Below are 25,619 nucleotides of genomic sequence, written 5' to 3'. Positions count from 1 at the left end.
CAATGGCACCAGAGGAACGGAACTACCACATAACTGTAAGTTTTTTTACTGTTGTTCTGTCTCTACATGTAGTTTTTAAGATTTTTCAGGTAAGAAAAAAATCTCTCATGTTTCGAATATGGGTTGATAAATATAGCACCTCCTTTAAATGTTTGGAGATGTGACATCTGCAAGTAGATCAAGCTAGCTCTAGCCAGCAGCCCATCAGCTGTGATGTCAGCAAGAACGCTGCTGTTCCAAATGTAGATACTGCACCTTCCCCTCATCGGGAGTCTGGACTCCCAAGCTGAACTAGCTAGGTCTGAACTTCCAAGAATGGGAGTCCGTACTTGACACGGCCACGGTTTTAATGACAGGATAAATGACGTAGTTTGTAGAGGGCAGCACCGTTAGAGATACGCACAATAGCAATGACGTGCTACCTATAAAATGCTATTGGCTAAACATTCACTTTGCTGTAGTAACCAATGAAGTCGTCAAAAATCTGACCAAAACAAAATGAAAAAGCTGAAAACCTCAGCTGATGTCCAATGTAAATTTTGTTCTTTTCTTAAACTCTGTCTCTGTTCACAATTATTGAAAGAAAAAAAAATCTTTAAAACCATTTAAATATTTCTGGTTGAAAATGAGTCAGTCTCCCTGATGACTGACTCTAATTTTCCATTAGAGTGGAGGCAAAACATGCATTACATAACTGTGTTTCAACAGCCAGGCTTATTGCGATTGGTAAACACAATGGGTTTTGATTGTTTCGGTACGAGTCTAAGACACTTAGCTAGCTAAGGCAGAAAAAAAAAAGCCACAAAGGAAGAAAAATATAGTCTAAAAGGAATTTGTGCCAAACAGATGCAAAGATGGCATTTTAATTCATTAAATAACTCATAGATGGTCTAAAACATGCTTCAGTTCTCTCTTTGGTAACTTTTGGTTCCAGAAACTCAGTGGTTCCTGGCCAGATGGCACCAGATGCGTAATGGTTAGTTTATCCACCCACACTTCTGAACCCTGTGGTCACACTTAAGCCCATTTAAGAGTGATGTAATGAACACACTGTTCCATTACTTTTTTTTCATTCAACACTGAAGAACATTTTTTTTTATAGTCCCTCGAATCGGCATCGACACCAACTACGCCAACTCTCTTAATACCTCCGAAATCGAGATGAGACTAAACATTCATTTATGCTGTTTGCAAATCCAAACAAAACAAAAACAACAACAAACAAACAAAAAAAAAACCTGAGGTAGTTCCGAAGCAGCATTCCAGTCAAACGTTTGATTGGCACGAGTACAGTTCCCTGACGTAGATCAGTCAGAGCTCTCGGGAGGCAAAGGGGTGTGACCCATCTCCTCTTCTTTCTGTGTCACGGGGGCTGACTTTCCCTGAGATCCGGGCGATGACTGCTGAGCTTTGATTGGACAGTTGGCCACCATGTGGGAGATGCTTTGGCAGAAATGGCACTTTTTGGGCTGGGGGGGCAGCTGACATTCTTTGGCATGGTGATCTGGTCCTCCGCAGTTGTAACATCTATGGAGAGAGGGGGAAAAAGAAAAAAAAATGGAGAGCATGCTTTGTCGGTCGTATTCTGAGCACTAGAGGGCGGTATTCTCTGACAAACTGAGAACTACAGTCTTCAGTGGTTACAAGGGTAATGCGGAAGGTTTGCAGAATCTTGGGAAATACAGTTAACATATCTTGCTCACATATTATAACAGGAGCTGGAAATAAAGCAGGGTTTACTCACAGTTACAAAAAGGGTTAGACTTTATTAGAACAGGTAAGATCCAGACCTAACTTCACACATCACTGCTCTTAAATATTTTGGCACTTATCTGTATCATTTTAGCCAAAATGCAAGGATCCCCACCTGCAATCGCTACAGAAAACACCCTTTCAGACTTTGACTTAAATGCAAATGACACTATCTCAGCCTAAACAATGTCTTACTGTTTTCAACCTCCCCTACCCCCACTTCAAAGCATCCACCCCCCACCTTTGACAGGAATTCTGGATAAGGAGGGACAGAGGGGGGGAGGGGTGTGGGTATTGATCAGAGAGCGTGTGGTCAAGCAGTTTGGTGGGGGGTGGGGGGAGTTGGGGCTGGGGGGGGTGGGGGCTGCTTCTCTGGCTCTTTGTTTCAATACGGCAATGTGACCTCTGCACTCTCACCCTCTATCTCACAGCCCCACCCCCCAAACACTTCATTGGCTCACACCACACCCCCTGGGTTGCCATGGCAGCACTGACCTCTGACCTTTCTCAGGCATCTACATCTGTTATTAATTAAATGGACAGGATCTTGCTCTCCATCCTGGACCAATGATCCTGACAGGCCGTCAATGATACGCGGAGGGGGGAGGGGCACGAGAAAACAGAAATTCAAGCAATGGCAAATTTTTATAACGGTGGTGCGTAAATGTGGAGGTTCCTGACAGCAAAAGTGAAATGCAAATAGACACATGGGGGGGGGGGGGGGGGGGGGGGGGGGCGGGTGGTGGGGGGTCAAATCTACGCCATAATTCTCGCATTCATTTACAATATATCTTCCTCAAGCCCTCAAGATGAATTTACTGTTTATTCTGCCAAAATGAAGCAGAGACAATTACTGCAGTCAGTCTCTGTTCTGGTCCAACACATAACTGAGCGTGTGCAAAGCAGGACTCAGTGCTCCACCAGGCTCTGCTCCACTGCATGTACACATGGAGCTGCAAGAGGGTTGTGGTGACCAATAACCTGTGACTGAGGTCCCCGTGGCAGGAGATGGGGAAGGATGGATGAATGGATGGATGGAAGGATGGATGGATGGGTGGATGGATGGATGGATGGGTGTGGGGATAGTGCCATGTGGTTAACTCCTGAGCCTTCAGATTTTAAACAACCTATTGATCCAGGTCAGGTCGTCAGCGCCTCTCACATGTACTAAGGGGAGGAGGGGTAATGGGGGGGGGGGTAGCTCTGTTTGGCCAGCACCTGAGATAAACGTTGGGGTTTCTGTTCCGGTGGGAAACGGCATGTATCACATCCTAAAATATCCTGAGATAGCTTCCTTTCTTTGACTGTTCAGAAATGTCCTAGATAACGTGCGTAGGGGCGAATGATGTTGTGACAGTGGTGTGCATTAAGTAGTCTGGATGGAGTCTTAAACAGATCGTAAAGCAGACCAATGAAAAAAGCTCTCTCGCATTAAAAAAATCATGGCATGATCTGAATTAGCGTCAGTGCTTGTTGATACATCAGATGTATAGAAGTTTGGCCACAAACTGAAATTGGGAGGCACACCGTGTGTAAGGTGTTGCCTTTCAAGCCCTTGAGAAGGTCAAAGCTGACACCATCCAGGACTAAGACAAAACACACACACACACAAAAAAAAAATGGTTTTAGCTTACTGTGCTTACTTTAGCTTAGCTTTTGCTAAAACAGAGACCGTATATTCAACAAAGCCAGGCTGTGGGTGATCAGGTTTCTCACCTGTCTCCTTTGGACCTGCGTTTCTGGGCTCCCTTTGGTCGTTTTTCACTACCCAGACACGGGGCTCCTCCCGGTCCCGTCACCCGGAGCGACTCCAGACCCTTGGAGGATTTTTTGAAGGTGAACTCCACGGCCTCGCCCTCCTTAAGACTCCGGAAACCCTCCATGTGTAGCTTACTCTGTCATAGGAGGACAGGAGATGTTCAGGAAAACGCCAAATGATGAACGGGCAGATTCGCTGGACACGACTGGCTTCCAACACCCAGGCTTATTTTTCGGGGCGCAATGGTAAACACAAGAGTGTTTTAATTGCTTCAGTCTGAGTAAAACACATTGAGCTTACTGAGGCGGAACAGGAAAGTCAAAAAAAAAAAAAAAAAAAAAAGAACACAAAGGACGATGCAAAGATGGCGTTAGATTCATTAAATATCTCGTAACGGTCAAAATGCGCTTTGGTTCTGTCTTTGGTGACGTTTTATTTGAGAAACTGGGTGGTTATAGGCCACATGGCACCATTTTTGCCACAATAAGGTCATCCCATCAGATTTATTAAACCTGATGAATGCGATCTTCAAAAACCGTTCCGCGCCAAACAGAAAAAAAAAAAAATCACGGAACGCTTTTAACCAATCAAAATGCAAAACAGACTGAGCATGTGGATATGGTTTTTCAGTCTCTCTGGTTTTGGTTTGAGTTACATTGGCTCATCTCCAGCTTTGGACTTCAGAGGATGGTACATGGTGTGGTCACACAACAAGACCTATTAGCCAACAGTGTCTTTCCTGCCAGTAATTTGAAAATTACACACACACACACACAAAAAAAAAAGCAATAGCAAAAAAATAAGATTGCAGGAAAACACAAATCGCTTTATGCTTCAGTTAAAAACTAATTGCTCACCATGTCAGCTGATACAAACAAAGTGAAAATAATGAGGAAAGAAGAAAATGAAATTGAAAGGAACTCATTATTACAAACTATTACATGTTTTGCACATTTCAGACAAAAGAACCTACGATTAAAACAAAAAAAACAAAAACAAAAACAGTACCAGTATTTTTCCAAGGAGTCAAGTATGAATATTTTGCAACAATGGCCAGGTTTGATATCCAACCAGATGGAGGCTCATCTAATCCTTAACAGAAAACATAAAGTGTGTCTCTACATTATAACGATTTAAAGCTGCCTTTCCTACATTAATACTGTAGAGACTGTTCACACATATATCAACTGCTTAATGTTTCAATATATCAATGGCTTTGCAAAAGCTCCCAACTAACTCCTCTCAAAGCACGAGATCTCAACAAATCCAATCCAATTGACAGGCCAGTTAAAACATCAATGATCCGTCACCTCTTTCTCTCTCTTTCTCTCTCTCTCTCCCCCCATCTCATTCTCCCTGTGTGAGAAAGCGGGCAGATCTGTAAGCACAGAGCGTAAACCCTTCCCCCATCATAACTACTGAAGCCACCACCTCTGACCTCGTTTAAGCTACGAGGCTAAACCACCAGCTAAGCATTTCACATCCCATATCCTCGCATGCCCTTGCCCTGACGCTCTCCTGCTAGCTTCCTTTTTCTCTCGCTGCATAAACACCATGCCTCTAAAATATATCATAAAACATCAGACGTGTCGGTAGGCTGCTGGCAGCTCTTGTTTTCCCCACGGCCACATGCAAACTCTGTCAGAGCGACTGTATTCTGGACAGAGTTCTAGGCTACGTCTCGAACGAAGAGAGAGAGCGCCCGCAGGTTTATTTCAGTGGTCTCGCGATCCCAGACATATTATAGGCTTGCAATTCTAGGATATGTGGCTGTGTTGTCGTTTGGGGAAAATAAAAAAAAAAAGAAGAAGAAGAAGAAGAAGAATGAGAAGGGAATGATTTCTACCCCATATATTAAAAAAACGCTGGAGAGGACACATCTGAATTCCAAGTCAGGAAAGTCATTACTCTTTCCCCTCGTTTAGGGGCTGAAAGTCCCATTGGACTCACTGTCACAAGCAAGGAGAAGTGCTTGATCCTAAAACAGGTTTAAACCTCAGAAGGATTCGGACACACACAACCCTCAATGCTCCAACTTAGGGGGAAAAAAAAGGAGACCAGGGAGAGATATCACAACCAGGGTGGGTAAATAGATGTGCTAAAATGAGCCCATGTGGTCAAACCAAAAAAAACCCAAAACTGCCCATCAGTTCCAAAGCGACAGAGGAGGGTGGTGGTGGGTTGAATGGGGTAGGAATGGGGGTGGGGCGGGGGGGGGGGGGGGGGGGGGTGCACATTCCTAAGATGGCTACTCCCCAGGCAAATGGAGAAGGGGCAGGTAAAGAGAGGACCAATGCACCTCTTGGTTTTTTTTTTTTTTGGTTCTGTTTTTTCTTTCTTCCTCACTTTCTTTCCCCTAACATCCAGCCTCGAGAAAACCCGAAACCTCTCAGCTCGCATGCCATTGTCCTCAGTGGTCGCTGGGTTCAGTCCAGTTAACGGTGGCACAGTGGCATTGTGAGTGTCCCCTTTTTGGATCGTGGGAGGGCAGTGAAGGGGCACTTTATGGTCGTTGCACACCGTCAGGCTTAACCCAGGCGCTCCGCTCACACCGGGGGGGGGGGGGGGGCTTTTGAAGTGACGGAGGTGGGAAAGGAATTCGGTCCCTGATTGCCTGACAGCCTTTAGCATTCCTCTCTCTCTCTCTCTCTCTCTCTCTCATTCACTTTCTCCTTCCCATCCTTCCCATGCAACTGCTTCCTGCGGCTCTGTCCTGACCTTTGTCAGTTCTACCCGCCCCCCCCGCCCACCCCCCCCTTTCCACCCGCACCCTCCTACTACTACACAGTGTTTTTATGAATGAGTCCAACTAACAAGTTCCCTCTTCCCCTCTGAATCTCAGAGTGCCCCCCATACGCGCCCCCCCCCCCCCCCCCCCCCCATGTTTGTGTTTTCCCCTTTTTCTTTCTTTCTCTCTCTGTCTCTCTCTCTCTCTCTCTCTCTCCCTCTTTCTTTCTCTCCATCCTTACGTTTGTGTTTTCTGTCTATCACTTGTAGGTCTTTTCTGCCTCCTCTCAATTTCCCATCTACCTCCCCATACGCCCCAGCCCTCCTCCTCACACACACACACACACACACACACACACACACACACACACACACGCACACACACACACACACACAGTTGTCACTTGCTGATTGGCTGATCAGTTCCAGATCACAGTGGACAGGATTTCCTCCCTTTGCTCTGACAATGGTTGCCATTGTCCCTCAGAGTCTACAGGTCTTTCAGTGGGACCTCTCTCTTTATCTTTCTCTTTCTCTCTCTCTCTCTCTCTCTGAGACACATGGGATCCTCACCAAACCTTAACACGCACCCACTTTGAGCCTAATGGTGAAATGATATTGTGGGCTAGGTCAGTGAGAGAACAGTGTATATGCTAAAGCACAAAAAGAAACCATGACTGATCAGAGAAACCGGAGCTGAAACGCGACATGATTTTGAGCGATCGATCGATACGACAGCTCACAGATTCAAGAGTCGTACTACTGTGTAAAGGAAGCCGGAATTGTCCAAGGTAGAGAAACGTCTAGAACTTGTGATCTCTGCTGAGCCTAAACCAGTGCTACAAAATTAAAAAACAGGACAATGACTTTATGACAGAAGCTACAGAGCCTAGGCGCTAATTTGCTTAGTTTCATTCATTTCAAGTGGTTTTTGTGTGTGTGTGTGTGTGTGTGTGTGTGTGTGTGTGTGTGTGTGTGTGGTTCTCGTAGCAGTGGTCACTTCTTGGATAATTTCAATGTCCTCTACTTCAATTACTGTGATCTCAAAGCTTAACCTGACTTCTTACTCACATGTAACCAAAGATGACTTAATCAGAAAAGGATGGAGATCGGCTGACATAGTGTGAAAGCCCGGTTGACTCTAAGGCGTTCTGATCTGTAGTTTCTTTTGTAAAGTCTCCAGGGGATGTGGGCCCAGGGTCTCATTTGATCCAGTGTAACAAAACAAAATAAAAACATGATTTCATGACCAACCTGCCACTCTTAAAAATGTTCAGTCATTGCTACTTTACTGGTTTTGTGTCCTTCTCTTATAAATAAGTAACAGAAAGAAAACAAGCTGCCACATGAAAGGGCGATTGGTTTATTCATCACAGATTCCCAAGTTAAGTATCTGATTGTAAAACAACGAACATGTACGAATCAGTAATTAGTCAGGAGTTTGAAATTCAGGCCTCACGTGGTTTCCAAAATATAATCACCAACTGGATACAGATGCCTGGACACTCATACATCTAATCTAGAGGGATTGAGAATAGTAGACCAAGCCTGTAGCGTAATACCATGAAGATAATAACTGGTCTTGATTGAAATGGAATAACTGGCCAATCTTCAACCAGGACAGCAAGTCTTGGATGAAGCGTCTAAATGTTCCACACTTTTCATAGCACTGATCATCACTGACAAATCGGTAGCCTCTGTTTATTATGTCATCTGATGACATCATCAATGTTCAGGGGGTAGTGCTTCTAAAGAAGCATTTGAGTAATCTCCAGAGAAGGAAATGAGCATTAAAAGATTAATGTGAGGCAAGGCAAATTCAGCAAATTTGGAATGACATAAAAATAAATAAATAAATAACAAAGAAAAGGTTTGAATCATTTTCAGTCAGCAGCAAACAAGTGCTTTTACTATGAGATTCTTTTTTTTTCATACCAGGCTTTCTTTACAGTAGCTACAACAGCAGAAAAAACATACTGGATGTCTAAAAAATCAAATCAATTGCATTTGAATGTAGTAACTAGACCATACATTATGGCACAGTGTGTACTGCATGATTACGTGATGTATTAAAATGTAACTTTCGAACCTTTCAACTTCTCCCAGATGAAAAATTTTGTGCGAATTTGGAAATGTTTATTGCAAAGTAAGAATACGTGTCTTGATTTCGGATTTAGGATTAATAGCTTAAATAATTAAGATCTAACCCGTAAAAAGCCGTTAAAACCAAAAGACTCCTGATTGGTTCCTCATAGACAGGAAAATGTATATATTGCCTATTGTGCAATCAATAATGCGGCGTAGAATGCAGAGCAACACAGAACAGAGAACTGAATCTACATTGGCTCTGAAGACATCACCAAAACAATTATAACCCTTACAGTGCGTTACTATTTTGACACAAACGTAGAGACGGCTCCGAAATCTTTCGATTTCATCAAAGTGTGACGAGCCTGACATGTGGTTTGGCGTGGGCCTTGTAAACATGGAATGTAAAGAGGACTGCTGCTTTACTGACGAGAAAATATCGCTCTCACCTGATGAACGAAAACATCTACGGGCGGATCTAGCGGAGTACCATCTCTGTTGGTCATGGACAGGAACCCGAACCCCATCCGGACGTTAAACCATTTGCAAACCCCGCTGCCGGAGAAGGAGCCCGGGTCTTCTTCGGAGCTCGGCGCTTCCTCCTCTTCAGTCTTTGTACAGCCCCCTTTAGAAAAGAGAACGAAGCTCAGTTGCAAGGAAAGCACGTTTTGACATTTAGATCAAGAAAGAGTGGGGATTTTCTGGTGACATACGCCAAAATAGTTGGTTCTGCGGGCTCTTACTCGAACATTTGTCGGTCCCTTGTCTTTGGTTCGACATGGAGCGCGCTCACAACGTGTTGCGTAAAGAGCAGAGCCAAGCTTCGCGCGAAACACCAGAAAAGGAGTTATTGGGCTGAGTGGAAATTAAATGTTTATCAATGTTTTATTTTTTTTTAATCTTAGAATTAGATGTATTCGTTTTCACATTACGTTAATATTTAATAAGCGAAATAATTAAGTTTTTTCAAAAGATACATTCTCGAGGCTTATTCAATACAGATTTAATTACGATATTTTCAAATTGCTTAAGTACGCAGTGATTCAATATTAACAGTTTTACAGCATACTATTACTAGTAGTAGTATCACATCTATTACACCTCCTTCTGCTACCACTGCTGTTAATAATAATAATAATAATAATAATATTAATAATAATAATAATAATAATAATAATAATAATAATAATAATAATAACGGTCGTTTTTCTTAAGCGCCTTAACGTTTAATAGACGTAACCCTCTATAATATTTATTTCGAAAATGTAAATTTACACAATCCACGAGCCTTGGAATGCAAGAGGGTCGTGGCCCATGATCACTGGGATCAGAGGTGAAAGTAACTTCACAAAAACTGTATTTATTTTCTAATTTTGCTTTTGCTTTTCTTTGAACAATATTTTAAGAACGTTAAATGTGCATTGCATCTTTGTATTTACATTCCCTAAACGCTGCGAAGCCTTTCTTGGTCACGGAAAACATGTGTTTGGTTTAAAATATTTCAGAAACAAATCCGAAACCAAATGTTTACCGAATGTAACAGCAGCGCTACGTTTTTAGGTATAACCATAACAGCAACTTGACTTTTCTCCAAACTTGAAAAAATATATATATACGACTTGAATTTCACATCACAAAATGCAAATTACGATGTCTAAAAAATATGTTTCGCGGATTTTTCAAGATTATCTTTTTTTTTGTAAGTCATGAGCAAACTAGATTTCATATCTAATACAACTGCTCTGTACTTCACCTGTAAAATGCTGATTGTAAACAGAACCCATCTCGCCCATTTGTCCAGTACGAGATTAAATCCCGAGTCTGTGTGTCCCTCGCTGCCCCTTTTGCCCTGAGAAGCCCTTCAAACAAACGCCACTTTCCTGGTTCTCAAAATCCAAAAAGCAGCCTCCATTCTAAAACCCACAACAGCCAGTAGCGACGAACGAGTAAAAGAATTTGGGGACATTTTAGCTTTTGACAACGTGGAAATCAGAGGGCTTCTGGGAAGGCCCTTTTCGAGAAGAACCCCCAAATCTGAAAGACAATGAAGGGAAACCCAACCCACCCCTTCTCCTTTTATTTCTTCCTCCAAGAGAGAAAAGCCCTCAGAAGATCAACCAAAAACACATGACCCGTACCTTCTGCCATGGCTGGAGGTATCCAGGATATCTTCAAATTCCACTTGATTTAACACCAATATTTAGGCTCTATATAGGTGAGTCTATAAGTTATATCCAAAATATGGAAGAAACCGTTGTTAAAAATCCACCCTGAGCGGATCATGTGACATGGGACCCATCTCTTTCACAATACCGCATCTCCTAACCCTAAACCACCTCTAATATCTCCCCCACCTTATCGGTCAAGTCCACGTGATGCTCAATTACAATCATTTCACCGATGAATTATACATTCCACAGCGATAGGGTCCAAATTCTACCCAACGGCCAATCAGAAATCGAGATCATTTAACTGAACTGGCAGGCCTTCAGCGGGCAACCCCCACCGGCTTGGACAGTATTAAATGGCTCACAGCCCCCCACCCTAACGAGAGAATTTGAATGCGGATGGTCAGTGGACCTGCCCCCATGCCAATTACAGCTCCCTCCACGTTCTAAAGCCAACGTTAAAAAAACGAAAGAGTTTCTGTTATGGCGTGTCGCACGTGACGCACAGCCTATGTGAGAATACGCGTAAAGGTATAGAATAATCCAGATCTGTTTTCCACTGTGTCCAGTTATACTACATATAAAGTTTACTCATTTCACAAACTGGTCTTTCCTGATTCCAGTCCGAACGTTAAGGGAGAGCGGAGCAGGATATCTGTCAAGATGAAAGCAGGGCTTAAGCAGAATAATGGGAGAAAATGTTGTTTTAGGTGCGCCAGAAGATTGACTATAGAAATCTAGAGTAGCTCCAAAATATACATTGGCTACATTTTTTTTTACATCTCAACAGACACTTTTAACGACGACAGCAGAACATGAAGTTTGTTCAAGCAAATCGATACTTTGAAAATCAACATTACACTCATTCGTCTTGATGAATATGAGGGAATGATTCAGCTGTTTTTTTGTTTGTTTGGCTGTTTCTTATTGCGACGATTAATTAAAAAAAAATAACCACTGCTGTGGTCAAGATTGTATATTTACACCAAAATCATCCCATTTTAGGCTGAACAAACAAATAAATAAACAGAACAACAAACATGCACTCTCATTTAACAGCTCTAATATGTCGAACTTTATTTTCTAATCCTTTTAATGTACCAGCGTTTAATTCATTGCATTTCGAATGTTCTTGTTTGTTGTGGCAATAGCCGTAAAGCTCGTGATGCATATGGCTTAAATGCCATTTAATTGACCGTTCTGACCACAAATAGCTGACGGATGCAAATAATGAATGCGAATGTAAACAGGGGGGGGGGGTTGTGGTAAACTGTGAAGGTGGGGGAGGTGCACAATCCACACGGGGGGGAGGGGGGGGGTACCACCCGAAAAATGCTTCTTCCGGTATTTATGGAAGGGCAGATTCGCGTGTTCTGCCAGATAATTGAGGAAAATGACATTAGAATTTTGAAAAAAAAAGCAAATTTTGCATCTGAGTAATTTGAAGGAAGAGAGTGACTTGAAAATAACAGACTAATCAATGAATGTAGCTTAATTGTGTAGGGATGTACTCTCAATTAAAATTAAAACAAACAAAAAATGGTAGATCTATTTCAGAGGCAGATTTTTTTTTCAGTTCAGGCCTTGAACACTTAAGCATAAGTATAATTTATACTCATGTCTCCTTTTCTTGTTTATTTGTGGGTTCAGAACAACGAAAGTACGTCCTAAAAATAAACACCACTCTCAGACGGCATTCTCTGATGGTACATAAAGCAAATAGTATTCAAATTGTGTTTCAAATCAGGATGACACTAGAAACGAAGGATAAAACTGAAGAAGGTCCAGACCGAACAGATCGCCTTTCAAGCTCTTCTGTGTTTCAGTTAAATCATATTAAAATCGTTAGAAGTAAGATCACATCGTCTCTCCAACGTGTAACGTCTCCAAAATCAATATTTCCAAAATTTTGACATTTTAAAAATTAATTTTCAAATACTGAATGACATTCAAAGACAATTTTCAAGAGGGTGTAACGAAACCACTGATCAAATAAGTAAACTTTGCAATGCAATCACAATTATTTTAATTATTCATGTAGCGTACTTGTAAGTTTTCTTTTTTCAGCCTTTTGACTATAATCACTCAGAACTGTCACAGTCATCTCTCTCTCTCTCTCTCTCTCTCTCTCTCTCTCTCTGTGTGTGTGTGTGTGTGCGTGTGTGTGTGTGTGTGTCTTGCTCGCTCCCTTAGTCGTTGTTGCTCTTCTTTTTCTAGTCTTTTACTTTGGAAAAGTAAGCTGCATCTTAAGTGGACGTCATTCATTCATTCATTCATATAGTCAGTCAGACATTCCTCCATTCGATGTCCATATTTTAGCATAAGATATCTGTTCCTTAATGCAGGTTGAAATAAGTGCATAGATCTACTCACCATATAGAGTCGAGAGAGAGTTTATCGGGGACATAACGGTCAAAAAAGGATCAAAAATCTAAAATTTACCTCTTTAAAAAGCTGGAAAAAAGTACGTTCCTACCACTTTCATAGACCTTAATTAAAAACGACGCTCTAGGTCTTTTCAAGATCTTTTATAGCTACTAAACTCGCGCGCCCTGAGATAATTAACGCGAATGAGTCAGGAGTCAAGTCGACAACGGTACGCTGTCTGTCTTTCACGTCTCTCAAAGGACAGTAATGAATGTGGTCTGGATTTGCAGATGGCATGCACCTCATCACTACGGTGACTCACTAACTCAAGTGTCCAGTCAGTAATTAGCGTCAATTAAAATGGCGTCCGCTTTCACATAAATGATTCATACCGGATACTCGATGGCTGGTGATCTGCCGCTAACCGGACATGTTAATGACAGAAAGAGACAATTGGATGGACAGAACACCTGTTGGGGTGAGCTGTACAACAGCACAGATGCACAGTCAACTCCACCTAATCCATCCAGTGTCTCATTCATAAGTGATTGTCTAAACCTGGGAAGTGAACAGAACTTCATTCTAACGTAGCCGGCCTACTACCCTCCACCTGGCGATAGTGACTGTTGCGAACAGCTCGTGAGACGTATTGTCATTTTAACGGAACTTCTGAGTCACATGCTGTCAGTAAACGGGTCTAATCTAAGTTTTAAGATGGGTTTTAAACTCTCTCTCTCTCTGTCTTTCACACACACAGACACACACACAAAAACATACACATCTTGCCAGCTAGCTAGCTAGCTAGCTCTATATACAGACAGGCAAGACTTTGAGTTTCTTGTCACCACTTGCCAGAAAAGAGAGACAGCCATCTTCTACTCTCAATCATTGTTTTTATTTTTTTACATCACAATCATAAATCCCAGTATTAATCTGTAAATCTATACTGAGACACTTGCATCTGTGCAGTGACATAAACAGCTGGTGATATTTGTAAGCCTCTCTCAAAGTCAAAGCCAGTCAGAATGATTGAAGGGTTTCTATAGAAATCTCCATGGAGACGAATGGCCCCATCCCCATTTCCTAACAATGGGGGGGCAGCTTTAAAGTGACCTGTGTCACTCAGAGTGCAGAGGGACAATGGTCAGGCACGTGCTTAACACACCCCAGCACACCCAACACACACACACACCCACATACACACACACACAAACATAAACACACAAATATACAAACTACAAACGTACATGCTTACTCACACAACCTTGAGTATACACACACACTCATTTACTTACATGGCCACATCCACATGCACGCACACACGCGCGCACACACACACACATATACACACACACGCGCGCGCACACACACACATATACACACACACACGTGTGCAAGTAGATGTGTATTCAAACACACACACACACACACACACAAATATACAAACTACAGGGCCATTTACACAGACACAGACATACACACACACACACACACACACACACACTCATATGCAAGCAGATGTGTGTTCAAAGAGAACGAGACCCTGCCCCTTGTTTGTCTAAGCAATTGTGTTTATTGTCAGAAGGAGTATTTTTTATCACTATATATATATATTTATCATTCCCTGAAACAAATCTGTCAACTGGTTATATTTCATTTAAACAGAGCCAGCAAATGTTCCTATTACACACACACAAAAAAAGACTAAAAGAGAGATTCAGAACATGACTGTAATTTCACATGTTGGCAGATCGAACAGACTCCAGAGTTGGTTTCAAGCTTTGGTTGTGAACTGAACCAAACACAGTTAGACCAGAGGGAAAGCTCAGTCTTTTTCTCACACTCCCTTGGGTATCAGTGACCAATCAATCAATAATCCCTGTGTGTGTGTGTGTGTGTGCGCGCGCACGTGTGTGTGTGTGTGTGTGTGTGTGTGTGTGTGTGTGCATGCGTTTGCAATGTGTGGACCAACCAGATGTCCCCGTGAGGGTATAAATATCCAAACAAAAATGATCTTGTGGCGACAGTTTGCTGGTGTCCACTTGGGAGAAGTGTTTATAAAACAAAAAACAATCAAAACAAAAAGTCTCAGGATATTTCTCGGGCTATGGTTAGATTTAAGTTATTAACCTTCAGTTATAATAATAATAAAGAAAGAAGTCACTGGGAAGTCGACTGTGTATGTATCATCAGCTTGATCATTAATACGTGTGAATTAGTATTAAAAAATTATTGAAAAGTATGTATGCAATAGCTTGAATACCTTGGTCCAATCAGTTTTCTTCTCTTGCAGGAGAAGGACATAGGGATAGACAGGTAGGTAGGGACAGAGAGAGAGAGAGAGAGAGGACTAGAATACCTGTTAGGAACAGAACTGAGAGAGTGAAAGAGCTGAAGAGTAAGGCAGAGACATGGGTTCAGCACCCTGGACAGCTCTTTCCTCTCTCTGACAGATTTAAGCCTCTGGCTTTTATCAGTTAGACTGGATCTGGTAAGCAAAAGACACATTACACTTCAGTAGACTTCAATGACAGCAGTAATGTGTAGACATAATATCTTTGTGATGGTATGTAAACAACTGTTCCTGCTATTCCGCTAAGCTTATAAAAGCACTGTTTTGACATCATTGCAATCTGGTAAAGAAACAGCACTCCACAACCAATTTGACGTAGTTAACTCAACGCCGTTAGTTTCACTAATGATCTGCGGTCTAAATGACTGTTTGTACTCAAGATATTTTCTCGACGTTTAGTGCACAATGTGGAAAAACGTCAGAAAAGCATTTTACCGTATTTTGTCTCAAACTCAAGAGTTACGACTGTGAATTCAGCTAAATAAAAAAAAAAAATTAAAAAGGGGAAGAGGAACTGTAAGAGAACCAGATGTGCTGCCACTGATCGGAGATGTAGTTAAGATCCACAACTGCGGCGAATTTGCTTCCTTCATCTGAAAACATGAACAGTAATGCGAACTCAATACTGGAGTCAAGCCCGCCACACTAGACAGTGATGGACTATCGGTCTCTCTTAAACTTTACTGCTCTCTGGTGGACATACGAATGCATACACCATCCACAGGTTTTTTTGTTTTAGGGTTTTGGGTTTTTTTTCGTTTTGATTTATTTTGTTTTAATTCACCGTGAACACACACCAGTCGACAACAATGATGACTCATCAAGCAGGCTACAAAAACTTTGTCCGTGAATTGGAGCTTTGTATCATCTGAATTGGTATTTGTACACAGTGACATGTATGAATATTTTGGAGGTCTGCTTTCATTGTTGTGTTTATTTCTTCTCAAGGGTATGTTTCTACCGTAGTGCAGCTCAGTGCTGTGCAAAAACGTAAACAGACCATATGATGTCACGTTCTCACCACAGTCTGCCGTGATAGGTTAGAAGTTGGGTGAACAGGTGACAAAGCCATATCACAGCACCATTCTTATTCTCTGTGTTAGTGATAAAAATTTACTGACTGAAGAAAAGTGTTATGGGAAGCGGAAAAACCCTCAAACACACATTTCTGCAATCCAGTTTTACCAACTAAAATTGTTTATAAACATATGAGAGCCTTCTTTTTTTGTTAGAAACACTTCACGTGCGTGCAAGGAGATTGTGAACGTATAACTGACAAAAGGATTTCTCCTCTGCTTGGCAGGAACCTTGATGTCTCGTGGTCTTTTCCCACTAGATGTCCCTATTGCTCCGTCACACCCGTTAGGACATCTGAGCGTGACATGAGCTAAGAGAAATAGTAAAAAAAAAAAATCATCATTCAAATATAGTCAGACATGGCTTTTATCTTTAATTCTTTACGTGGTTTAATAAGAGTTTAAAAAAAACAGGTGTAGAATGCTATATTATGAGAGAAAAAATGACAAGTAGGCTAGATAGCGCCTGGCATTCTCCCGAATCAAAACATGTTTCTGCTTTATTCCGTCGCAAATCAGAGGGATTAACACCCTCGTGAAAATTATCTCGTCGCCGCTTCTTTAACTCGATGTAGGTGGTCTTTGCTCCGTGTATGGAGATGATAACATTATCCAGTCGCCCACAATGAACTGCTTTGAAGAATCTGGCAACAAGCAAAAACGTTCCGAGGCAAGATAACACAAGACACTCGGAAAAATTAATAGCAATGCCCTCTACATTTAATCTCCGGGTAGGATGTTTTTGACGTTGTAATAAGCGTGCGGAGCTAGTCCATTTAATTTGTACAGTTTATGCAAGCGTGGTGACAGAACAGCATGGTATGATAGACTTATTGTACGTTTCAGGAGGACCGTGTGCCGATCTGGGGCTTAGTGTCTTTCGGTGTGTGTGTGTGTGTGTGTGTGTGTGTGTGTGTGTGATGACCCACAATGATGGTTCCCTAATTTTTGTGTTTGTCCAGATGAGCATGCCCATCCCACACCAGAAGCGTTTCTGTCCAACGCAATGACAAGTCGCGAGCCGATGTGGCTCCTCCTTCGAGAGAAAAAAGGACACGATTTATAACCGGTGCGTTACCGTAAAACAAGTCGAAACAGCAACGCAGAAATCTCCCGTTACCCATTAAAGAGACAGTAAAAACGAATATACTTTGTTTTTCTCTGCACTCGGATGAAATCGTTTCTAACCGACAACTGATGTCAGATGCTTCTAAATCCGTGGGAAAGCCGTTCAGTGGACGAGCAGGTTGCAACGGAGCGAGTCAACAAACAGAAACAATGGTGACGAATCTGCTGAGCCATGTGCTGAATTAGCGGTCGCAGAGAGGCACGGTACGTTGAATATGTGACATCGCTCGGAGGGCTTCTCAGAAGGACTGGCTTTTGATGGAGGTTAACAACGACATGCCTCTGTCTCGCGCATGGTTTGAAAAAGAGCATGCACGGACATTTTGAAGAGATGAAACGACGAATAGATGGTTGAAATGCGTGGTTGCCAACTAAGCGAGCACCATACCTATTCAGGTAAAGTAGCCTAGTGTTTGTCGTTATGGCGACTATTTTAATACCATTTCTGTCATTTCGATAAAAAGTGATACATTTTCAAAATCCGTTATGCGTAAGAGGTGCCTTATGCCAAAGAGCTCATTAAGTGATGAAGAGCTGAGCAGTAGTTCTCATCACAGACAACTGGACTGTGTCGTATTTGTATCGAGTTGTTTATTTGCAAGCTAAAGTTTCTAATTAGATACACCCGGCGGTCTGAACCATAACTGTTTCCTAAATTTCTTTTTCAGGACCATAGACAACGACAATGACCAGGTTGCGCAAGAAAGCTTGCGTGGCTCTTTTCCTTTTCACGCTTTTCATATTCGGAACCATGATGGGCTTGCGAACACTCAAACCTAGCGACGGCTTCTCGGACCTTGCGCCCGGGATGGAACTAATGCCATACGTTGGTGACAGAATTGACCGACGTCCGGTGCCCAACGATGTTGTCGGGTCGGTGGGTCAGTCTCGAGGCGCGAGCGACACCAAAGTGGTTTTTTCGAACTCTGGTCCAGACCACAGCATTTTCTACGACATTCATATTTTTTATTACTTGTGGTATGGGACGCCTCAAATGGACGGGAAGTACATACATTGGGATCACGCCTTAGTGCCACACTGGGACCCAAAGATAGCGGCCAGTCACCCGAAAGGAGGGCACACTCCTCCAGACGACATAGCTTCAAGTTACTACCCCGAGCTCGGACCGTACAGCTCGAGGGATCCTGACGTGTTAGAGTCGCACATGGCCCAGATTGAGGCGGCTGCCGCCGGTAAGGTTCGTTTGTTTACCAAAAAAAATGACCGTTCGCGCTCAAAAGGCTAAAATACGTTAACCAAGCCCAAGAAAAAGGTTTTAAAAACCGCGTTTTCAGGAAACCTCCAGGACCCTTTGATATCGCATATTCAAGCACTGTGCATGGTCCCATGATGTTTAACAATGTATTCGTTCCTAGGTAATAGATCACGGAACAGTTTTTTTTTCCTTGGAGATAAATATACACAAAGAACATAACATAATAGATATGTGTTTGTGGTGTAAACTCAGGTGTAGTCGTGCTTTCCTGGTACCCACCTGGTGTGGCAGATGATCACGGAGAGCCGTCTGAAGACCTCGTGCCAGCCGTCATGGATGCAGCCCACAGACACAGTATCAAGGTAACTGGTGAGAGATGTTCCTCCTTACTCCATTCTATTCTATTCTATTCTATTCTATTCTATTCTGTTCTATTCTATTCTGTTCTATTCACTAGATATTTTTACTAAGGAGGATTGCCATTAGAACATTTGTGTGAAAGCTCGCTAATCTATTTGACATCGGATCCCATTCAGTGCAAGGGCAATTGGAGTTAGATAACAAAGGATCAAAGCTGTTCAAATTTAACATTAAATATAAAAATTCAGACTTAAGTCAAATAATTAAAGAATTATGAGATAATGTGAGATATTAAGACCAGCTGAGAGCGCACGGGTTTTTCGTCCCAATAAAAACCTCACTTCCAGAATCTCTCTCTTCGGAACGCCGCGATTTCATATTCTTTTACAGACTACAAAGGCAGCACAGATCTTCTTACTCAGCGTGTGCATTATTCAGAGAGTGAGAATGATTCTATATCCCTTCTCTATACCCACTCACGCATTCTCCCAGCGGAGGTTCCTATGGTGTTTGAAAACGTATGGTTCAAAGAAATCAGACTAAAACCCAGAAAGAGTCTCGCCATCCCTTCTGTATGCATGTGGACACAGCGATTTGGCACTGTCTGGAGTACTTCATTCACGTTGTATAACTTGGCATTATTTTCCATCTGAATCTTAAAAAGAAAAACGCAGACAGGGGAGTCTTGAGACAGTAGTAATTGCATGTTGTAATAACTGCGCGACACGTCAAGGTAAAATCAGTGTGAAATCCTGTTTAAATACGTCTTTGATTCAGCTACTAAACTAACAGTGCGTGACTTGGAAATATTTCTGGCATATTTCATTGCTGTACCATTTTTTTTGTCTGGGTTTCTGTGGCGACTGATCCAGAGACAAGCGAACAGAAGGACGTGAACAGATTGTTAAGAAAACTTCAAGAAAATTCAAAAAGAACCTGGACTCTTGTGATGAAGCTGTACTTTGCACCACTCTGAACCTTTGAGCTCATTCTGATGAAGAGGAAGGCAGGAGAAAGCAGAACAACTTTTGTGTGTGTGTGTGTGTTTGTGCTTGTGTGTGTCTGTCAGTGTACACATGTAAGTCAACCCAACAACCTTTCCTTTGACTATAATCGCCATCATTCACGTTTTCTCATATTCTACAGTGGTTTATTTTGTCAGGGGACACACACACGGCTCCGTCATTAGCAGCCATATAATACCCATGACCAAAGACTCCTGTCTTTTTTTTTTCTCTTACCTTTCCATACTTGCAACCACAGATCTCTCTGATCAAAGACCTGCGCTTTTTTTGTGTAGACTTTGTTTTCTGTTACACCCTCTTGTTCTCCTCAGGGATACAGCTCTTCTCGTCTCTGAGGTCCGAGGTACTTCAGTATGATGCAATCTGTCTCACAGGTTTCTGTGCCACAGAGGGAAGGAGGCTCTGATATCTGCTCTATGTGTGTGTGTGTGTGTGTGTGTGTAACAGACCATCTTGCGTTGCTCAATAGAGTTATCTGACTGTGAGAGGAGAAAAAAAGAAGCCCTTTTTGTGGCATTCCATGGCGAGAGACAGATTATGTGCCATCATCAAAAGCACTTTTTCATTTTAGAGCGTCCATGTAGCTGCGCTCGCGGTATGAAAATTACCCGTAATGCAGCAGTCAGTTATTTTCAGATGAGCGTTTTTTTGTTTGTTTGTTGTTGGGTTTTTTTTTGCAACAGACTCAGATGAATGCCATGTAGAGAACTGAAAAATGACATCTTCAATTTGCTATTACATGTCAGAGTAAAAGAGTCAGGTTATAGGAACATGTTCTAGCATCAAGGATCTTGAATTAAGCCTCCCACGCACACGCAGACAATCACACACAAACTTGCTCGTTCTGTTTTTCCCTCTCCATCCCTCCCTCTTTCTCTCTCTCTCTCTCTTTCACACACACATTCACACACACACACACACACGCAAACATTGGCTCATTCCATTTGTGAGAGGTACACAGCACCTGTCCCCAAAGCGGCAAACAACCAAAATACTTTCGTTACGATTGAACGGTTTGTGTACTAAAGGGGGGAGGGGGCGAGGAGGGGGCGGAGGGGGGGGAGGAGGGCGAGGGGGGCGGAGCCCCGTTTCTCTTCAGCGCCACCTGTGATTTCAAACAGCAGGTGACATACCAACAGCTGAACGCTGGCAAAAAGAAAAAAAAAGAAAAGGCCATTACCATGGAAACTGTTTACGAAGACCTTGCACACTCGCAGTGGAGGGAGAAAAAAAAAAAGAAGCGTGGGTGGGGGTTTTTTTTGAGCTTTTCAGTCACACACTCTTTACTCAACAGTTCAGTCAAACCCCCGTGTTTGTCAGTACACCTCAAGTACACCTCTCTTCTCACCTCACCCGCCCCGGCAGGAAAACAAACAAACAATTACAGTAAGAGAGATCCGTCGCTCGCTGTCACACGAGCCGCCCGCCGCGGTGGTGGTGGCAGTGGACTGTGGGTGGTGGGGGACTGAAAAAGGTTTAGAAACATGGATTGACTTATCTAGGCTTCTCAATGAAAGCAAAAAACAATTTTCATAAGCAAAATCAGCTTTTTTAACCAGCTGTATGCCTTTAAACGTGTTTGAATGTGGGGGTTTTTTTCTCTCTCTTTTTTTTTTTTTTTTCTTGGAACACCCACATCAGATTAAGCTCAAATTATTGAAATGAGTAAAAATTTGCATAATGTGTCTGTTTGAAAATGCATTTCAGCATCATTTGAAGCTTTCATCTGCGCGATGTTAACCTCTGTATTTGTTGCTGAGTTGATGTAGTTCTTCAGCCCTCTCAGATATTAGTCCTTAGTTAACCTCACATGGTTTTGAATCAATTCTTCGTGAAGACTTTAATGCTGTCTGCCCTCTATGTGCACTGTAGCTTTAGCATACGTTTAGCATACAACTCTCGTACCAAAGACCACAGAGCTATTCTTGTTCTTCCTTTGTTCAAACAGCCTCCCCTGCTCTATACCTCCTCTCCTCCTCCTCCATACCTCCTTGCCTGGTCCATACCTCCTGTCCTGTTCTATACCTCCTTCCCTGGTCCATACCTCCTGTCCTGTTCTATACCTCCTTCCCTGGTCCATACCTCCTCTCCTGTTCTATACCTCCTTCCCTGGTCCATACCTCCTTTCCTGTTCTATACCTCCTTCCCTGGTCCATGGCTCCGGGAGGAAGACAAAGACGGAGTGCTGTTTTTTGACTTTGTCCCAGGCTAACAGGGATCACTTTTCCTTGGCCTGCTCTATGACACACACACACACACACACACAGCCAGACAGAAATCGATGACCTGCCTTCGACAGTAGCCTCAAAATAACTTTTTGCTTCAGAAAGATAGCCGAGTTGGTGACATCTGAGTGCACTCTGAAAAAAAAAAAAAAAAATCGAAACCACAAAGCGATTGTCTTTCATTCTCCTCAAATGAATGGGTCTGTCGGTATTTTAAACACCTTCCACGATGCTTCACTATTCCAAGGCAAGCTGTAAACGTCTCCTTGGTGAGTTTAACAGTAAAAGTCCTTATACAAGGAATACCAAGAAACACAAAAGCTCTATGTAGCTTTTCTCATACCTGGTCAGGAGTTCAGTGATGTGGGGGGTTTTTTCTTCTGTGTTCGCTGGCATTCGTGTGCATTTTCCTTCTCTCTTGAAACAATCGGAACATTTGATTTTTTTCTCTTCTTACAGGTGGCGTTCCACATCCAGCCCTACAAAGGACGCACAGACCTGAGCGTGCATGACAACATCAAATACATCATAGACAAGTAGGTCATCTCCCCCCCCCCCCTTTACCCAGAAACATTCATCTCACATTTTTCACACAGAAAGATCATAGACTCCCAGAACGCCGGCCTGAAACGCCAAAAAAAAAGAAAAGAATCCTCAGAGTTAGACAGCGACACTGTCCATATTAATGTCACTATGTTTTCGAACTGGAGAAATGAGGCTTGAACCCCCGGCTTCCGCTGAACGGAGGACTGCAGACACAAGGTGTCGAACAAAAACAGTCCTTTTTTTATTATTAATAATGAAATGGTCAGTACGCGTGAACTTCCGAGGCAGATTTCTGTTTCACCAGCTATCGGAGGCTTGCGGCGGAAGCCAACAGGAGACAGCTCATTGCAGCTCATTATAAGTCATTATAATGGGTTATTATAAATGGGTTTTTTTATTATTATTATTATAATTATTTTAACACATTCTGAACTTTGATGAGAACTCCGGTTCTCTTTAATGCCGTCGAGGTTCTGAAACGTGGAGAATAGTGGAGAGGGTGAATCAGCTGTGGATGAGTCAGCTCAGAACGCCCAAACCTCCGGGAGAGCTTTCGGTCGTTTTTTTTTTTTTTTTTGTACCGAGGCTAATTGACAGCAGTCATGCAATGTGAGTAATGAATGCGAAGGCAAAAAGGGACTGAATGCGGCAAGCATGGCGAGATCCTATTCGCCGGGGAGTTGGGGGGCGGGGGGGCAGCTTCTGTGCATCCCAGAGGGCTGGCCATCTGTCCCCATTCAGAATCCGAAAAAACACGGTCATGAAGTAGAGTCCACAATACCGCTGATGCACATTCATGGACCCACCATCTAAACCTGGGCTGAGCAACGATGTACAACATAAGGGAACACTTTTCTTTTTTTTTTTCTTTTCTTTTTTTTTTTTTTAATTTCCCCGAGTCAACATTTCCAAGGTGCAAAAATAAGCGCTTTCTAAATGAGATGACAGGACATATAATTCATGAAGACCTTTATACCTGCATAGGGTTTTTAAAAAATTATTAAAATGCCTCCAAGGATGATACATTTTAATAAGTTCCTTGAAGGATTACTGGTTAGATTGAAGAGTCCGTGCTGAGAAAAAAGAAAAACTCGGTGGAGACAGAGGATGGGGGATGGAGAATGATATTTCTGACACTTTTGAAAGTGTACTGCCATTCAAACCTCATGAAAATCCATTAATATACCTACGGCAAACCCCCCCCCCCCTCCCAAACCCCCCAAAAAACATTGATTACTATATTTAGAGGCCATTTGGAGCCACACAATTTTGAAGGTGTAACGCCCATTGAAAGTCATGTTTTATTCACCGTAAGCCTTTGTTAAAATGAATGACTGGCGTGTTTTTCGAAAGCCCTTTCATTATCTGGTGTGATTTTCCCTATATTTATTTAAAGTCTGTCTTTAAATATGCATTAACGCTTTAAAAAAAGAAAGAGAGATGAAAAATGTGGCGTCTTTCCAAGCCCATAATAATACGTCCCGTGCCGTTTCCCATGGTGATTCTTCTTTGCCCTTTTTAGCGCTTTTGGCTATTTGAGGATATAGATGACTAACCCTGTTGTGAAACTTTTGTAACAGGCTTCCACAGAGAGGCTCCCTGTCGGGTGAGAATTCAAAGTTCTGACTCTCCCTGTTTCTATCTGAGACGTATTTCTCCAACAGAGTGGGGAGATGGCTTCAGTATAAAACCTGTCTCAACGACATTACATACTTAGTATTCTACTCGTCTGTGCTAACTTATGTGGTGCTATATGGCCTCTAGGCATCGGATCAATCGCAGTAAAGATTTGTGTGGGGGGGGGTGGGTTCTGTATTGATCCCAATACATTTTTTAAGTGCAGAACAGAGTAAGAGCAGTCAAAAGAGCTTTAATGCACTCAGTCCTACGCTTAGCTTATCCTTCTTCCCCACCACACACACACACACACACACACACACGCACACACACACAAACAAAACGTGGGGAACGCACTGCTTCTTGGTCTTATGTTCCACATGGTTCTCCTCAAACAGAGATTATTCAGCAACCTTGAACATCATATTTTAAGATTTGGCCACAAAAGTCTACGCCGTAGCATCTGGGTCTGTCGGGCAGTTCCTGCTATCGCTCACGTTCAACGTGACAGAAATATCGGTTTGCTCTGCTGAACGAAACATTTTGATTTTTTTTTTTTTTCCCCCTCCCACCAGATACGGGCAACACGGAGCCTTCTACAGGTTCAGGTCCAACACGGGGAAGGTTCTGCCTCTGTTCTACATCTACGACTCTTACCTGACCCCGCCCGAGGCGTGGGCGGAGCTTCTGACCTCCCGCGGGTCTCACAGCCTGCGGGGGACGCCGTACGACGGGATCTTCGTGGCCCTCATCGTGGAGGAGCGCCACAAGCATGACATCCTGGCGGGCGGGTTTGACGGCATGTACACCTACTTCGCCTCCAACGGCTTCTCCTTTGGCTCCTCCCACCAGAACTGGAAGGCCATCAAAGCCTTTTGTGACGGGAACAACCTGCTCTTCGTGCCCAGCGTCGGGCCCGGCTACGTCGACACGGCCGTGCGGCCCTGGAACAACCACAACACGCGCAACCGCGTCAACGGCCGCTACTACGACACCTCCCTGCAGGCGGCGCTGTCCGCGCGCCCGGAGGTCGTCACCATCACCTCCTTTAACGAGTGGCACGAGGGGACGCAGATCGAAAGGGCCGTGCCCAAAAAAACGGTGACCCGCCTGTATTTGGACTACAAGCCCCATCAGCCCGAACTGTACCTGGAGCTCACCCGGAAGTGGGCGGAGCAATTTCACAAAGAGAAAGAGCAGTGGCTCTTGTGA

At 43.0% G+C, this 25,619-nt stretch overlaps 2 protein-coding genes across 2 annotated transcripts; one reads left to right on the top strand and one right to left on the bottom strand.

Moving 5' to 3' along the window:
- Nucleotides 1-1,307: 1,307 nt before the first annotated feature.
- Nucleotides 1,308-10,119, bottom strand: lin28ab (lin-28 homolog Ab). Its single transcript, XM_030789438.1, has 4 exons — nucleotides 10,080-10,119; nucleotides 8,776-8,951; nucleotides 3,469-3,647; nucleotides 1,308-1,527 (listed from the first exon to the last, which is right to left on the bottom strand). Exons 1-4 carry the CDS (start codon nucleotides 10,117-10,119, stop codon nucleotides 1,308-1,310), a joined length of 615 nt encoding a protein of 204 aa, XP_030645298.1.
- A 7,984-nt stretch (nucleotides 10,120-18,103) lies between these two features.
- Nucleotides 18,104-25,619, top strand: maneal (mannosidase endo-alpha like). The gene is made up of 4 exons (XM_030789453.1): nucleotides 18,104-18,611; nucleotides 18,887-18,996; nucleotides 22,704-22,780; nucleotides 24,983-25,619. Exons 1-4 carry the CDS (start codon nucleotides 18,104-18,106, stop codon nucleotides 25,617-25,619), a joined length of 1,332 nt encoding a protein of 443 aa, XP_030645313.1.

This window comes from Chanos chanos, chromosome 12, assembly GCF_902362185.1.
Source record: "Chanos chanos chromosome 12, fChaCha1.1, whole genome shotgun sequence".
Taxonomy (NCBI): domain Eukaryota; kingdom Metazoa; phylum Chordata; class Actinopteri; order Gonorynchiformes; family Chanidae; genus Chanos; species Chanos chanos.
Note: the sequence above shows the minus strand (reverse complement) of the source record. Positions and strands in the feature narration are given on the sequence as shown.